The sequence below is a fragment of the Neolamprologus multifasciatus genome, chromosome 10 (genome assembly GCF_963576455.1).
Source record: "Neolamprologus multifasciatus chromosome 10, fNeoMul1.2, whole genome shotgun sequence".
In the NCBI taxonomy this organism is placed as follows: domain Eukaryota; kingdom Metazoa; phylum Chordata; class Actinopteri; order Cichliformes; family Cichlidae; genus Neolamprologus; species Neolamprologus multifasciatus.
In genome coordinates this window covers 3856284-3874423 of record NC_140448.1, presented here as the reverse complement: position 1 = coordinate 3874423, position 18140 = coordinate 3856284, and the positions used below count along the sequence as shown (strand labels likewise).

At 40.5% G+C, this 18140-nt stretch overlaps 2 protein-coding genes across 5 annotated transcripts in view; both read right to left on the bottom strand.

Annotated features, from left to right (window-relative positions):
• Positions 1-5137: 5137 nt before the first annotated feature.
• The window catches only part of samsn1b (SAM domain, SH3 domain and nuclear localisation signals 1b), a 76907-nt gene continuing 63904 nt past the window's right edge, over positions 5138-18140 (bottom strand). For all 4 annotated transcript variants that reach the window (XM_085175935.1, XM_085175936.1, XM_085175938.1 and 1 more), the window contains exon 16: positions 5138-6294. The gene's annotated coding sequence lies outside the window, so the exon portion shown is untranslated. The remainder of the gene's footprint in view (positions 6295-18140) is intronic.
• acer3 (alkaline ceramidase 3) lies at positions 5180-17350 on the bottom strand. The gene is made up of 11 exons (XM_085175942.1): positions 17206-17350; positions 15145-15255; positions 14933-14985; positions 14747-14799; positions 13930-14011; positions 13793-13828; positions 8954-9012; positions 8722-8823; positions 8310-8414; positions 8181-8226; positions 5180-8092 (listed from the first exon to the last, which is right to left on the bottom strand). Exons 1-11 carry the CDS (start codon positions 17306-17308, stop codon positions 8039-8041), a joined length of 804 nt encoding a protein of 267 aa, XP_085032068.1. The 5' UTR covers positions 17309-17350; the 3' UTR covers positions 5180-8038.

The following is an 18140-nucleotide window of genomic DNA, read 5'->3' as shown; positions in this document are numbered from 1 at the left end:
TATGTTGTAATATAGAATATAACAGTCCATTCAGAAGTGTCAAGCAAAGCTGACCATCAAGTACAATGCAGTCAAATAAATGTGGGCACACTGACCTACTTGCGTGCTGTTAAATATCAGGATTTAACTCGCCTTCCTTGCAAAATTAATTTAAAGAAAATGGAATTAGATGTACCCAATTTAACAGTAAGAGGTCTTAGACAGTTAAAATATTGGGCAAAAGACAACATCAAAGAAGACACTGTTCTGGCTCGGTGTTTGGACAAGGACATTTTTGGAGTTTCCTCATTAGAGTGTTTATAAATCAAAGAAAAAGTGAGACTTTGTGCCAGGCCTTAACTACATCCTCACTCAGTTTGTGCTTATGTCTGGATGGGTTGTAAAAGTGTCCCGATATCAAAGATTAAGGGTAATGTGCAGAGCTTTATTAACTACAGATATAAAGTTAATGAGCTATGTGAAAGACTTGTTGAATCTAGGTTAAGGAGAGAGGTGACAATCAGCAAGCAGCAGCATGGCCTAATGCCAAGAAAGAGCACTACAGATGTGATGTTTGCCTTATGAGCATTGATGGACTATAGAGAAAGTCAGGAGTAGTTGCACTATGTCTTTTTGGATCTACACAAAGCATATGATAGGGTGCCAAAAGAGGGACTGTGGTAGTGCGTGAGCAAGACAGGAGTGCCAAAGAAGTATGTGAGACTGGTGCCGGACATGTTTGAGGACAGTGCTGAGGTGTGCGATCAGAGTGACAGGTGGGTTTTCAGGTTGGGCTGATAACATCAGAGATCTGTCCTGAGTCCCTTCTTGTTTGCAGTGTTGATGGACAGGCTGACGGATGAAATCAGGCAGGAGTCTCCACTGACTATGAGTTTCACAGATGACATAACAAACCCTGGTGAAGCTAGGGAATGGTTTTAGAGAGCCTGGGGAGGTGGAAGTATGTATTGGAGAGAAGAGGAATGAAATTCAGCATAAGTGAGATAAGATTTTCACTGGGAGTGAGCAGACAAGGCTGAGATGACTTGGACATGTGCAAAGGAGGGATAGTGGATGGTGATTATGGAGCTGAAAAATAGACCTCACAGGAGGTTCATGGATGTAGTGAAGGAGGATATGCAGAAGATGCTAGGGATTGGTTGAAATAAAGGCAGATGACCGACTGAGGCAACCTGTAAACACAAAAACAAGAAGGTTGCTTTTGAGGTATGTTTCTAGGTTATTGTCCATCTGTACTGTAAAGTGTTTTCTGAACCTGAATTTGAGCAAAACATAAACTTCCAAACTGACTGTGCTACTTCCTATGGCAGACACAGCATAAAGCATGTCCTTTCATGGTTTAAATCATACTTATCTGAGAGCTCTTTCTCCGTCACAATGAGGAAATACTCTTCCTCTTCAGCCCTTTTCCGTTGTGGTGTCCCCCAGGGCTCCGTGCTAAGTCCTACATTATGTTCTTTGTACATGCTGCCCTTGAGACTCATTTTCAGAAAGCATAATATCTCGTTTCACTGCTACATCCAAATCTACTCCCCCCAGAATCAGGATGTCCAGTCCTCATTAGTGCCTTTGTTCAACTATCTGCGGGAAGTTAATCTCTAATTTTAAATGAAAATAAAACGGAAATTATTGTTTTTGACAGTCCCCTGGACCAGCTAACTAATACACCGGGGTCCTATGCCAGCCATCTCTCTTATACTGTTAGAAATCTTGGAGTGGTCCTGGACAGCTCACTCACGTTAGACAAACAAGTTGCCTCAGTTGTGAAAATGAGTTTTTACCAGCTACGTCAAATCTCCAAAGCAAAGCCCTGTATTCCACATAAAGACCTTGAAAAGCTCATCCATGCATTCATTACTTTGAGACTAGACCAGGGGTAGGCAACTCCAGGCCTCGAGTGCCGGTGTCCTGGAGGTTTTAGATGTGTCCATGATCCATCACAGCTGATTTAAAGGGCTAAATGACTCCTCTGCATTTCTTGAAGTTCTCCAGAGGCCTGGTAATGAACTAATCATTTGATTCAGGTGTGTTAACCCAGGGTGCGATCTAAAACCTGCAGGACACCGGCACTCGAGGCCTGGAGTTGCCTACCCCTGGACTAGACTATTGCAATTCTCTGTACAAAGGCCTCCAATTCTCTCTCCTCCAGCGTTTGCAATTAGTTCAAAATGCCGCAGCACGCCTCTTAACTGGCACCAGAAGGCATGATCACATCACCCCAGTTCTAGCCAATCTACACTGGCTCCCTGTTAAATACCATATTAAAATCCTTTTGTATACTTTTAAAATTTTAAATAACCTGGCACCCAGTTACCTAACAGGCCTTCTCGGCGTGTAGAGCCCCAAGAGAGCGCTCAGATCCTCTAACCAACTGCTCTTAGTGCAACAAAGGGCCCCGACGAAAGACTAGAGGGGACCGAGCTTTTGCAATTGCTACACCCAAACTCTGGAATAATCTTCCTATCGATGTCCGCATGTCAGATTCCATTCAATTGGAATCTAGCTTTTGAAGCAAATTAGTTTGGACTTCCACCTGGTGGCAGATGTGCTGTGTAACTGTAACTGTAACTGTTTTTAAATGTTGCCTTTGTTGTAATCTGCTTTGCTACCTTGTGTGAAGCACTTTGATGGACACTGTCCTTTTTAAATGTGCTATAGCAATCAAAGATTGATTGATTGATTGATACTGAAAGTCAAATTCCTCCATGTAAAATACGCTGAGAAGAAAGACAAGTATCTGTTTTGTTTTTGTTGTTGCTGTTTGTTTTTTATGGACACATTTGGGCTGTGTGTTACTGATCAAACACTTAGCGCGTACAGAGCAGTAAAGAAACGGTGAAACCAGCTTTACGCTAAGTTCAGATACTTTATTCAGAGATGCAGTTTTACATTTATATTACTATAACTATGCCAAATTTTTATGACGTGGCTGAACTGCTTTTGTTGGCGCATGCTCTGTCACATACAAACAGACACACACCTTTATTAGATTTCTGGAACCTGTTGGCACTTCACTAAAACCGGCTCAAGTGACTAACAAAGGTCTCGTTGACTAATGGAGCAAATCAGTGACCTCAATCAGCGCAGAAAAGTGGTGACACATTTTGAGATTTGTCACCTTCTTTAACCCAGACCAAGCCTTCTTTTACTATTATGCCTTACACAGAGGTACAGTAACAAACATTCTTCCTCAATGTACTGAAAGGTTTCTCAGCTTCTGCATAGTTTGGGCTGCCAACATTTGGTCATGCTGTGTCAGCTATTACATGTCTTTTATTTTACGAGGTTCCATTTTTTATATGCCACGTTTTACGTATCAAAAAACGATTTGAAAAAAATAATCAGGTCCTTTCCAAGTATTAACATTAGCTCAGTGCAACTCCAGATGTACAACAACACATGACCTTAGAGATGCAACGATACCAATTTTTTCAAACCGATACGATACTGATACTTGGATCTGAGTACTTACCGATACAGAGTACAAAAACCGATACTTCTACCACACACAAATGCAATGAATTGGAAGACAGGTTTTATTTTATTTGCTGCCGATAAAAAATAAAATCTTAATAAAAATGACCACAAAAAATTTTGAAGTGAAAAATAAGCACTTCTGTTAAATTATTGCAGAGTCTCCACATTGTAATTTAACAAAATATCACTGAACTATTGGCACTGTCTCGAGCTTTCAGAATAATAAATAAACACTTCTTTACCTCTTCAGAAAGTTTTGGCACCATTATCTCCCTGATGTATAGACGGTTGGGAATTTCATATCGCAGCTCAAGTATGCTGAGAAGACGGTGCAATCCTATGTTTTCCACGGCCGGCATTGGCTGGTCATCCAGAGCGATAAAATGAGTCAGAGCCTCTGTTATTTTAACTGCCCGTGGATTTTCTCTCGACATTTTTCATCACTTTTCCAAAACCTGAGTTAAAGTTGGCTGTTCCACACTGCTGACATTTTGTTTAGCCTAGCTACAGCAGCCTCCAGTTTCTCTTTTTTTTATCTGGAGCCGCCAGTCTCACTCGCCTAACCCTGTGCCTGTTTAGCGCGGGATGTCCCCCTAGTGGCCAATCTAAAAAACTACAACAGAAATGACAAGCCACCCTCTGATTAATGAAATAAGTTAGTATCGGTTCATGGTATCGGTTAACTTTTACGAGTATGAGTACACACACATTTTACAGTATCGGCCCCGATACCCAATACCAGTATCGGTGCATCCCTACATGACCTATTACACTATGCAGTTATTATTTAACAAAAAATAAGCCAAAATGCAGAAGCAGCGTGTAAAAAACTAACTTCACCTTTATTGTTTCCATGGGGTAACTGGCAGCCAGGTGGTTCTCATCACAAGCACTACAAAAGCAGACGTTCTGGCAGTTTGCTGGTCTGAAGTGGAAAGACACCAGTGATGATCTTAGAGAACAAACCCCTCAGTGCTCATTAATCTGGAAAGGATCATTTCCAAACATTTTTTTGGAAATTGTTTTCATTTTAAGTCTTTGATATTACAGAAAAAAAATTATCCCAAAGTCAGACAAAGTGCAAGTGAATGTCAAAAAATCCATGAGCGACGTGTTAAAGTTTAGAACATTACACTAAGACTGATCAAAAATAACTTGTTTGAAAAGGCAAAAAGCCTCTTTTCTCCCAAAAAAGAACAGCATGGCACAGCCTAGGTTTGCAAAGTTACATCGGATGTCTGACCACATAGCACAGAAAAACATGGGGTGGGCATGATTTGGGCAGCTTGCAGTCTTTTAGTCCACCATGATCTCTGCTATATAACAAAGTATTCTAGAATCAAAAAGCGAAGTTTAGCCAAAACACAAAAAAACCTAAATGTAGCAATGACAAAGTCCAAAACTCAGCCTCACTGAAACATGTTAATGCTGCAAAAGGTGGTTGTGCAAGCTACTGAATAATGGGGTGTACTTCCATATTGTGTTTTGTCCTAATGACAGTGTTTAATATGCTGTGCATTCTTCACCCGAGGATGTATTTACCACATTTTCCAGTGTATATGCGTCACAGTAAATTACTGCTTTACTCTAGGGTTGAATGACTCCAACCGACTCACTACCAACATGGCAATAACACACAATACTCACGATCCACATGGTATATGGTGATGGAAGTTTGACATTTCTTTTATTTGACAATACATGACACCATAAAAGACTGGCACGTGATCAAAGTACAACAAAAACCATGGCAGAATTTGCTCTTCTTCACTGCAAATAATCAGGGGAAGGGCACACTGCAGAACACAAACTGAATGGTTTATCACAAACATCAAGGCAACTCGGATTACACTGCTAGGAAAACGATAAGGCACCTTCTTTGACACCTGATCACCCATACTGATGAGCAACGTTTTCAAGCGATATCATACAGTGATGTTTCCAAACACGCATGTGGACAACGGTAATACTTTTCTTTTGTACATTGTGCTTGTGAATGTTTTTCCAAGACTGGGTCTGTGTACTTATTAGACCCAAGCTGTGACACAGCGTTTAATTATGACAACAACAACAACAAAAAAATGAATATACTACATGTTGTCTCAAGATCCAGTGCACAGCAGTTGAGGCCACAGAAAATGCCAAAGAATCTCTTACTACTGTAGCGTTGTGCATGTTCCAGTTTTACATAAATCTTCATGGTTTCACAGTAACCAAACAAAAACATTGGAAAGAAAAAAGCCCTTCATTTCACCACACAAATGTAAGCCTAACAGCCAGATCTAGAGCAGATAGGTAGTTCTTCATACACTTAATGACAAGCTTGGCAATGTCTGAATTATGCTGGAAACTTACAGCCACCTAGTGGTTGCATGAGAAACTGTATGACAAGGCGTCTGTAGGTGTGTATTTGCACAATTTGCCTCGTCATTATAAAGTCATGTTGTTGTTTTTTAAATAAAATGTGTTGTTTGGCTATAAGTTAAAAGACGGGACTTTGGACATTTAGCCATATTACTGTTCTTTAACATAATGATCAACGAACATTGGGGGGATTATCCGGTCTTTAAGTGATGGCGTGATGAATCCTGCTTCCGGGCCCAAACTACTCTGTGTTTAATAAGGCTTTTGTGTTTTTTACATGTTTTAATGTTTTGTATCTTGTTCTATTTAATCTCAACAAGCTCCTAAAAATAATCAGTGATCATTGTCAGCCTCTCTCAGGTTTTATTACCGCTAATCATTTTAAAGCTCAGTTTTTAAAACCTTACGTTGTAACTACAGCCCAGCCCATGCAGCAGTATATGAATGACTAACCTTGTATTGTCTCAGTTGTTCTCCTGACTGAAGTTCAGTCCGCTTAGAGCATCCTGCCAAAAGATTGCATTTGTCCCTAACCTTCGGGAACCCTCACGTTAACTTTTATTGAGTGGAAAAAAGTTAATTTATCCTCCAGCTTTACTGTTTATGCTATGCTAACATAGCTGTTTTGCTAGTGATCAAGTAGCACATCATTATATACCAGCTAGCCCAACTTCAGTAACCCTACAAACGTCACTGCTGTTTAGTTTTGTCTTTATTTATGTTTGAAGTGATAGCAGAGCTGTACGTCTTAATTTGTTTCTGAAATCCCTCACTCAGAACATGCTATATTATATTTAGATGGAAGCTAGCGAGCTAACTTCCTGCTAACTTCTAACTGTTAAATTTCATAAATTCTATTTTCATGGATGCCTGGATGTTAAACTTATTTGTTACACTTGGTAAAGCAGCAATCATTTTATTAAAGATGAAAGAATTTAGACAGTTTTAACTCTCAGTGATGCCGCAGTGTTCGTTTGACTTTGGGACCTGCAGTGGAGTTTGGGCCCAGGCACGGCTAATGACTCAGACTCGGACTTAAAGACCGGATAGCTAATGCAGAAGGAGATATTTAGCAAGCCAGAAGTGGACAAGTCCAGTTCTTCATTCACCGCAGCTCATAAAGATGTAACAACTCAGACATGTTCCAGTCATTCACTTGGTCCTTTGATTCACTTTCAACAACTAAAGTTCTACTGACAGACATTTAACTAGTTTCACTATCAACGTTTCAAGTATGACTGTCCTGTACTGTATAACAACCCTGAGGTAGTCTCATTATGGTTCCACTACACCTACCCCCGTGGTGGCTGTAGTTCTTCATAAAGCACAAATTAGTTCAGAGTATCGCTTTAGCAGGAAGAGGAAGCTTTCTGTCTGTTCAGAGAAACTGGAGATGTAGAAAGTGATTTGTCTTGTGCCATGCACAAATCTTAACTTTGTCAATAATTTTTTTGTTTTGTACGAGCACTGAACTATTAAAATACCTCACACATCACAGGTGTGTTTTGATTCCCAGTGTAACTTAAATGTTAGAATACTAAAAAACAAACAAGCAAATGAGTGAGCAACTATGACGAGTCGAGACATCTGAGCTACACCGCATCAGATTTCTAGCTGGCATTTACTCCATTTGTAGTAAGCATATCCCGAAACTACATTAGGGACAGGATGTGCTGTAAGTAGTGTTCTCTCAGCTACCGATAAGCAAAGTACTCTGATCTATACTTGCTACTAACAGGGATGCATTTGAAGGGATTGCATTTAAACATTCACAGGACTGAACATACAAAGGCAATGTCATGTGACTTTTGCATTAATGACACTCATTTCCCCATTCCCAAACCCTACCCAAGCTAAAGTCCAAAACCCTTTCAGCATTAGTCACTTCAACAGATCACTTCATTGCATCCAAAATTAATAACCAAATAAAATACTACACTCCAATAAAATTACAGAAAAACTAGTCTAATAAATTATTGTGATTAAAAAATAATAATTTCTTAGAACTGATCTCAGTGCTATACTGTACTTAATCCCCACAGTGCAGAGCTGAAGGGTCCCTGGGGTGGTGTCTTGGGGCCCACCCTTCCCCTGGCTGGGTCCCCCCAGCAGCTGCAGGGTGACATTGGCAGGTCCCGGTGCCGAGGATGTCTGCCTTTGGCAGTCACAATCCTTCGGTTGGTCCCCTTTCCTTCATTCAGCTTGTCCTCTGTGGTTCAATGTGCAATGTGGGCCACACTCCACATAGAAACTGTGCAATGTTAAGATACAGCCACAGGTCACCAGTGAGATAATAAATGTTCAAACAAACACGTGACACTACAAAGAGTTGGGTGTACCTTTACTTTTGGCCTGTACTTGAGGTAGGTTGATCTGATCTGCAAGCTAAAAGAACAAGAACAATTGATTTGAATGCATGTGGACAATAAACCTCACTGCAGCTGTAATCTCCTGTGACTGAAGCTTACCTGAAAAGTATGTGTAGATAAGACCCCAGACCTGTAAATATGTGCCACCACGCATGGAACTGTGTTACCACTCCAACACCAGGGGGCAGTGTTTGTCTACTGGCTCTGGGATTCAAAAGTAAGTGTTTACCCAACAACTCGAGACATTAAGTGAAACGTTTTTATCAACTACAACAAAAAATGATAATAAATTGACCCAAAGATCGTGATTTAACACCTGCATGGACATTTAAACCTAAACATGCATTTTTTTTTTTTTTAGAGAAACAGTGTCAGTTGGTTTGATTGCAGTAACATTGGAGTTACAGTTTATGACTTTGAAGTGAAGACTTTTACCATTGCTACTGTTAAGTGGAGAATAATTAACTTGGTTCTCAGAATTTCACAATTAACCTTAACTTCCACTACTCACCTTAAAGAGTCACAGAAGATATTGTCGATGTTCCAAAGAAGGAAACCCAACAAAAAGATAGCTAAAGAGGTGTAGAACAGTGGCTTGTGCCATGGGTACACCCTGAAAGAAAATCAAACAACAACAACAAAAAACACCCTTCAGCATGTTGTTGCCTTACTGAATATTAATGAATAACACGTCTTTTGATATGTTAATGTTTCTTATTTAATGGACCTTGTGGCAAACTTACCATGTAACAATGAAGATAGAACGCAATACTAGGCAAGCTACTAGAGCACCATACATGACCTGGAAACAAGGGCAGGTGTTTGGGTTTGAAACAGAGTTGGATCATGCATGATATAGATACAGATACAATCTTTCAGTAATTATACATTTCCACTGAGTCAGCAGAGTTCAACTGACAGGAAATTCCTCCGATGGAAACAGCCCGAGCTTGTGCACAACAAATAATAACACAGCTTATTAGCATATGATGTTGGTCATGTAAAATCTCCTTTCATCTAACATTTCTGTTTTCTGGTGTTTCATGCACATTGTAGCCAACTGCTAACCTTTTGTGATATAAATCATTTGAGCTTTCTAATCAGAATTGTCAGCAGTTTTATTTCTGCTCAGGAAGCGGCATACAGTGGGGCAAAAAAGTATTTAGTCAGCCACCGATTGTGCAAGTTCCCCCACTTAAAATGATGACAGAGGTCAGTAATTTGCACCAGAGGTACACTTCAACTGTGAGAGACAGAATGTGAAAAAAAAATCCATGAATTCACATGGTAGGATTTGTAAAGAATTTATTCGTAAATCAGGGTGGAAAATAAGTATTTGGTCAATAACAAAAATACAACTCAATACTTTGTAACATAACCTTTGTTGGCAATAACAGAGGTCAAACGTTTACTATAGGTCTTTACCAGGTTTGCACACACAGTAGCTGGTATTTTGGCCCATTCCTCCATGCAGATCTTCTCAAGAGCAGTGATGTTTTGGGGCTGTCGCCGAGCAACATGGACTTTCAACTCCCGCCACAGATTTTCTATGGGGTTGAGGTCTGGAGACTGGCTAGGCCACTCCAGGACTTTCAAATGCTTCTTACGAAGCCACTCCTTTGTTGCCCGGGCGGTGTGTTTTGGATCATTGTCATGTTGGAAGACCCAGCCTCGTTTCATCTTCAAAGTTCTCACTGATGGAAGGAGGTTTTGGCTCAAAATCTCACGATACTTGGCCCCATTCATTCTGTCCTTAACACGGATCAGTCGTCCTGTCCCCTTGGCAGAAAAACAGCCCCATAGCATGATGTTTCCACCCCCATGCTTCACAGTAGGTATGGTGTTCTTGGGATGCAACTCAGTATTCTTCTTCCTCCAAACACGACGAGTTGAGTTTATACCAAAAAGTTCTACTTTGGTTTCATCTGACCACATGACATTCTCCCAATCCTCTGCTGTATCATCCATGTGCTCTCTGGCAAACTTCAGACGGGCCTGGACATGCACTGGCTTCAGCAGCGGAACACGTCTGGCACTGCGGGATTTGATTCCCTGCCGTTGTAGTGTGTTACTGATGGTGACCTTTGTTACTTTGGTCCCAGCTCTCTGCAGGTCATTCACCAGGTCCCCCCGTGTGGTTCTGGGATCTTTGCTCACCGTTCTCATGATCATTTTGACCCCACGGGATGAGATCTTGCGTGGAGCCCCAGATCGAGGGAGATTATCAGTGGTCTTGTATGTCTTCCATTTTCTGATGATTGCTCCCACAGTTGATTTTTTCACACCAAGCTGCTTGCCTATTGTAGATTCACTCTTCCCAGTCTGGTGCAGGTCTACAATTCTTTTCCTGGTGTCCTTCGAAAGCTCTTTGGTCTTGGCCATGGCGGAGTTTGGAGTCTGACTGGTTGAGGCTGTGGACAGGTGTCTTTTATACAGATGATGAGGTCAAACAGGTGCCATTCATACAGGTAACGAGTGGGGGACAGAAAAGCTTCTTACAGAAGACGTTACAGGTCTGTGAGAGCCAGGGATTTTCCTTGTTTGAGGTGACCAAATACTTATTTTCCACCCTGATTTACGAATAAATTCTTTACAAATCCTACCATGTGAATTCATGGATTTTTTTTTTCACATTCTGTCTCTCACAGTTGAAGTGTACCTCTGGTGCAAATTACTGACCTCTGTCATCATTTTAAGTGGGGGAACTTGCACAATCGGTGGCTGACTAAATACTTTTTTGCCCCACTGTATCTGAGAAGTTCCTTATCATCGAAAAAGAACATGCAACCAGAAGGATTTCTAATACTAAATCTAGCCAAGCCCAATAATCATATTCAAGTTCTGTTTCATGTTGGCATTAGCTGAGCTGTGAAAAGCATGGACACATTTATTAAAAGGTCTAACGCTGCACTAGCTTTGTGCAGGGATCGACCCTCCGCTCTAACTCTGAGCAACAGCTGCTCACCAGAAGGCAGAAATTGCCTGTCGGAAACAGAAGTCTGTAAATGTGTCACGAACCCAATCATAAAAAGATAATTTTAGCATTTTTCATTAATTTAACTGAAAAACAAATGGGAACAACTTCTGTGTTTCCAACAGTCTGCTAGTAACACAGTGCCTAAAGATACAATTTAAAACAGGTTCTTTAGGTGTCTTTTTATACTTGAATTATCATAGGTCATTTTTTGTTAAGCTGATAAAGAAACATTTCCCTGAAAATGGTCAGGGACAACAAGTCGGTGACAAAGTTAAACTTTGAAAGACCTTCACAAAGCCTGGAGAACAGGTCAAAAAGTTCTACGTCTGGTTCCTTGAAAGCAAAATATAAAGAAATTAAGGGTGGCTCAAGACTTTTAGACAGAACTGTAACTAACAGGTAATTGAGGCCCATAATTCAGGACTCACTAATCCCTGTTAGACTGTGTTGTGTTTGACCTGTAGCATTACTGACTTGGCTCTTTTTTAACAACAGATAAAAAGGAACAATATTGTAGTAAATTAGAATATAACTAAAGAAAGGAACCAGTATATAGAGCTAGGTCTATAAGTATTTGGACAATTCTAATTCTATTTTTTCTAGTTGGAGGTTATACAGAGCTCTGCATACCCTCCACAGTGGAATTTAAAAACAAAACAACTTTAACCCTTTAAGACCTACCATAGAACCAAGGCCGCCAGAGCCTACTTTATATTTTTACATGCTGTAGTGCCATTTTTGGGAGCATTTCAAGTTGCTATACATCAATACAACTGTTATAGCCCATATTTTAATAATATGTATGCATTAAGTCCATAGTAACTACATAAATTGCAAAAAAGTGCAATAAACTACAAAAAAATTGAAAATCGTTTTTGTTTTGTTTTTACATATATTTCTACTTGGAGAAATTTTGGAGGTTTATCCCTCAAAACTTTAAATACAAAAAAGTTGCAAAAAATAGTTTACAACAACAGGAAATTTATTTTGAGTGTCTTCATAGTTTTTTTTTGAGATACACCAATTTTTATATACTGCAGGAAAAACGAAAAACAATCCTATGATGCAAATTTGCAAAGAAAACAGCATGTGCATCAAAATAAACTATTTCCAGCAGTGCAATTTGAGTTCTAAGCATCCCAGAAACTATTCAGAAAAGCATAAAGTCAAACATGACTTATAAAAACACCAGTATAGGCTTTTAAGGCCTACAAGTAAAAAAAACTTCATTTTCTGCAAAAATGACATCACTTCCAGTTTCGGGCAGGAAATGGCGGACATGCCATCGTTCGTGCTGACATTTGTTTCAACGTAGGAAGTGTTACGAACAGCTGATCGGATCGGCAAAGCATGTTTCTGGAATATTATGTTTTTGTTGCTGCAAGCGCTTTTTATGCAATATTTGCAAAGCTATATGTGGAAGGAAACTGTGACCGAGGACAAGCTGATGGCATAAGATGTAAGTACAACTCCTCCGGTTTCATATGCAAAAAAAATTATTGCGCTAGCTTACGCAGTTCCAGTTCTACAGGGATTTAAAAATAGTTACGCAAAACGGAGCGTGCTGCTCCAACCGGCTTTAAAGCGTTAATGTGATTCAAGTGCAAACATTTAACTTTAACTCTAAGGCTCAAAAATATATTGACAACTGGCTAGCAAGCTGTATCAGGTAAAGATATAAGAATTTAGTTGATTTAAAGTGTTCAAGTGTTTTCACTGGAATGGTTAATATGAGGTCAAAAGAAATGCTGATGTAAGTGAAAGAGGCCAGCATCAGGCTGGAAATACTAAATAAACCAGACAGATAGGAAAAGCTCATGGTCCACAGCATACTACATCATCTGTTACATATGGTGGAGGCTGTGTATGGCTGCCAGTGGAACTGAGCCAGTAGCAGGCCTGGGTTAATTACCATTTATTATTATTACTATTACTAGCAATAGCGGTAGTTGTAGTAATAGTATATCACTGTCCAATTTTTGAGTAAGATTTAAAAATAAAGCAAACATTCTTCAGCTGAGCAGCACACAACTGTTAACTACACTGACATCATGTTTCTGTGTATGTTTATGGATGTGTTGGCTCACCATGCTAGAACAGAGGGTGTGTTATCACAACCACTACAGACCAGTGTGATTAGTAAACAAATACAGCTCCAAGGACTAAACAAAGGCCACTTTGTCACATTGTCCTTATTGCTGTAACACAGCACATTACCTGAGACTATAACAGGTACAGAAAAACACTAACAGCAGCCCTACATAATTGGCTATGCTTATCTTTAATGGTTTTTAGGGTTAGGCGTATTAGATTTATCTCCTTCCTGGCAACAAGTGTTTGACGTGTTTAATGCCACAGCTAAAGGTTTGGTTCCGTTTCAGGGCTCTGGATCATTTTTATCATTTTTCTTAATGGTACACTTGAAATTCCTCTGCTTTGGTGCGAAATGCTGCCATACATTTAACACCCACAATGCACCAAGCTGAGTTTGCATGCCGCATTGACAAGCTCAGTGTTTACACAAGCCAAAGAAGACCTAAGGCACCCTAATTGCAAACAATGAGCAACATGAGTCAGGTGAACATAATGCAAAACACTCCCTTACCTGGTGAAACACTGGCTCCTTCCACTGCAAATATACCTACACAAGTAACAGTCAACAGGGACAGGACGATCGTTAATGCTTTGTTCCTGAGTTCAGTTTCAGAGTAAACTGGTAATGAAAACATGTTGTATACTCACCACAGTGACTGAGACACTGAAGATAAATAATATTGCAATAGGAAATAAACTGACACCCTTCTCCTGCTTGAAACACTCATATCTGAAAAACAAATTAATATTTATCTTTTATAATGAGCTTGATAAGAAGAGAACCAAAGGTCAAAGGGCAAATATAAGCTGAGCTAAAATGAAAGTGAAATCTAGAAACAAATCTTTAAAAACAGGCTGTTTTTTTTAAGGCATCAAGTTATCGGTAAAGTACGGAGCCCCGCAGGGGACATGGGAGAAAAAAAAATTAAGATGGACTTTTGCGAGATCTCGCAAAAGTTTTAGCCGCATTCTTCGGAGGCCGCCAGCTCGAAGCCGACCGGGAGGTCGAGGCACGATGTGCCGGGAAAGCGGTGTTCCTCCCGGCTGTAGTAGGTCTCGACCTCCCGTTAGCTTCGAGCTAGTGGGTGTCAGATCTCCGAAAACATTGGAGCACTTTTGCAAATATGTGATGTCTTGTAAACCGAGCAGGTATCTGACGTTTACACAACTACATTCACGCCTCAAAATATCTTAAAAGTGTATTTTGTGACCCAGAAAGAGTAATATTACAACTAAGTAGCTGCCGCCATTGTTGGAATTCAACTTTTGCGAGATCTCGCAAAAGTTTTGCAAGATCCCGAGTTTGTTTTGCGAGATCTCGCAAAAGTCCGTCTTAATTTTTTTTTCTCCCATGTCCCCTGCGGGGCTCCGTAGTAAAGGATTCACTGGTTCATTTTACAGTGATACTGGATTTGTTCTCAGGTGAGTGCTGCAACAACTGATCCAAAAAGAAGAAGGCACTTACATACAGTAGACAAAAACGCAGGTACTGTAAATCATAGGCAACTCATCCAGTAACTGCAAATGACGAGACAGAAAAGAAAAGAAACATTACTACATCACTGTACACGCAAGCATTTGGTCAAGTAGCAAATGCTCATGAGTTCAGTTTATGCCCGCTTTTGCTGACATGTTCAGATTTGCAGCCCACCTGCATCTCATACAGCAGCGTCATGTGGAAGCACCAGGAACCAACACCAACAGCTTGGGTGGGGGGGAAGAGTACACACAAGACACAAAAATTCAAAGTTAGGACATTCGGCCGGAGGCGTTTGCTGTAAATACTGAGCCACTGCTCTCAATAACTGTCACAAGCACGTTCTCGCAACAATCACAGCATTAATGCAGAGCCAGTGCACCAACCTGCCAGTCCGAGAAAAGAGCAGATGTAGCGGGACTCGAGGCCGTCACGGAATGTCTGGATGGCCCCGTAAATGGGAGGGAGAATCATGATCAGGTTGCTGACAGTGTTCCCTGTCAGCAAAGACAGCGTAGATAAATGAAAGTCGGATGACATGACCTTTAAGATAACTGCACATCTCTGAAAAGCTCAGAGAAAACGTGACATGGCCGCAACGAGTGTTATGCATGGTATCGCATTACCACGGTTGCAGCATAAAATCCAAAGGGTGCACAGCTATAAAATCTCTATTATACGATGTAGAAGCAACAGCACTAGGATTCATTTATTTAAACTGTACAAATATGCATATAGTTTGAATTTAGACTGATCTGGGTTTTTGCTTCTTAGCTAGTCAAAACTGAAACTACCTGACCCCTTTACTGACAAATTAATATGACAAACTCAATCCTGAAATCACATTTTTCACACAGCATGTTACAATCTTGTGTTTTAGATCCTAATTTTATAGGCTGTTTTTCCCCCACTATGTTTTACAGTGTGGCACAGACAGATGAGGGCGACCTGTAGTAGGGTTGTAGTGGTCAGTTCTGATTCAAATGATTCAACCAATTACGCCGAGCAAAACTACGCTTGATATACAAATGTGTCCTCTGACTGAACCGGCGTCACTGTTCAGTCAAAGAACCTCCCTCCCCCCATAGGTCATTAACGTGTGCATGGAGCACTGCTTGCACATCATCTAGTCCACAGGGAAGCTGACAAAACAGAGCTCAACTCTGAACACAACCTTGCACTTTCTGGGTGTGGCTATGTATGCACTGAGGCGTGGAAAACAATCAGACTTATCAGGACATTGCATTGTTTGAAAACTAACTTACTAGGATCTACAGAAACCGGCATGCCTTTATCTGCAGATTTCTGATTAAAGCCACCAAAATATGCAGATTTTGGTTACTGATAAAAAACTACCCATACCAGAAGTGCAGTCTACTATAAAGGACACGCGAAACTATAGCAGAAAACCTGCAGCTAGGCAGATGTGTGTAGACAGATGACAAAGGAGTCCAAACTGCAAGGCTTAAGTTCACCTTGAGCCAACTTTGGATCAACTGTTGCACCATACAGTAACTCTGAACACCGCTGACAACAGCAAGTGAACCTTTTCCCTTCAAAGGAAAAGTACTGTAACAGTTACAATGTATTACAATGAACTTGCTGGACACATGGATTCTGCACTGTGTCACACATGACGACAGTCATTTGTATCACTTTATGTTACAAACTGTCGCCATGAACTATTAATAGGCTGGGTAAACATTTGTGTTTGCTGCACAGGAATGGGTCATTCTTCTGTTCGCTTTTGTTTGTCCAGAGTAAATTATTTCGAAGAGTTTTACTGTCTCCTTAATGAAGGTTCAAGTCTTTGTCCTGTCATTTCTGCTGATACAACAGCTTTTTGATAAGACTGATGGAAACAGCGGTTTAATCTAAGATTACGGTTCCAGAGGAACAGGTTTTTATCGGTGGACAAGGCAGAGAGGCGCCCTGATAATGTGAAGGGAATGTTTTATCAAGTTTCCAGTGGTGTCCGTGACTGACTAACGCACTGTCTTACAGGAAGAACACGTTCAACAGCGGACTTGTAACACAAATGGCTGGCAACGTGAAATAATATGAAGTGAGCCGTTTGTGCTGAGCTGCTTTGCATACAGGTTTAAAGGTTGTTCGATACGTGTAGCGAGAGCTGGCTAGCGTTACGATGCACAGAACAGGTTGATAATATATCCGCTGGAAACAGCGTATCTTGTTCCTCATTTACTTACAGCTCCGGTAGAGCAAACGCCGTGTAGATTAACGTTTACACTACACGGAGAAAATCGTGTTATTAGCCGAGATAACACAATAATATATATGCACTAAATTACAGTTACACCAGTTCTTCCCATGTTTACCTTAGAGGGGCGAAGTACTACGACTCTCCCAGTCTAAAGCCTCATTAAACGAACCTCCAAATTCACCGTTTTTAGAGTAAATGATGGCGCGGGCAGATTTTTACTTACAGAATTCCGCGATGTAAAAGGACACGACATAATTTTCCTCACACCAGTCCAGTGTTGAGGTCGGCCGCCCCCAGTATCCTTGCCTGTCTATCGAGGGAGCCATGATGAAAGAGGAGGAGGCTGTAGGCGCTAACGGATTTGTAGTCCCATCATAGTGCACGAGCGCTCCGCGAGCCCTCCTCCACGCGCGATGGAGAGAGCGATAGCGAGAGCCAGTTGAGCTGCTGCTAAAAAACACACACGAAAATACACACTACAAATACACAAAAGTGAAAGCACACCCTGAAGGTATTAAAAACAAGGTTTCATGTAACGTATACGTGCACATTTCGTATATATTTTATATATTTTCTTTGTAAATATGTAAACATCATAGTACTTTTTAAACTTGTAACCTAAAAAATATTGCAATGGCAAAATGCTATTGCTGGTTCACTCCATAAATATACACAGTTCCATCATTCTACTACCAAAAAAAAGGTTAGTGTTGGCATGGTGGGCTGTTCTCTTCCCGTACACATTAAAGTGTGGACTATGTTAAGTCATAGCAACAACAAACAGTATCAAGACGTTATTACTACGTCAGCAACAACTAGACAGAAATGTGTCACACAGCTCAAGCAAAGAGGAACCACTGAACAGTCTTAACAAATCAGTAACACAATGTAAACAGTGTGCACAGTGACGATAAAACAATAGGCGGGGTGGGGGGACTGATACTTCCACTGTTATATAAATCTCTACATAGCTGTTTGTTTCTATATGAAAGGCAGAGCCATTGACTTTAAGTAAGCTACAGTGCCATTCATGTTAAAGAACTGTGTTCACTATATTAAAAATGGCAGGCACACACTGCAACAGAAAGGAAATACATGTCTTTTGTTTAATTGTTATTTTTCCTTGTGCATGTGTCATAAATACAGATGGCCTTTAGG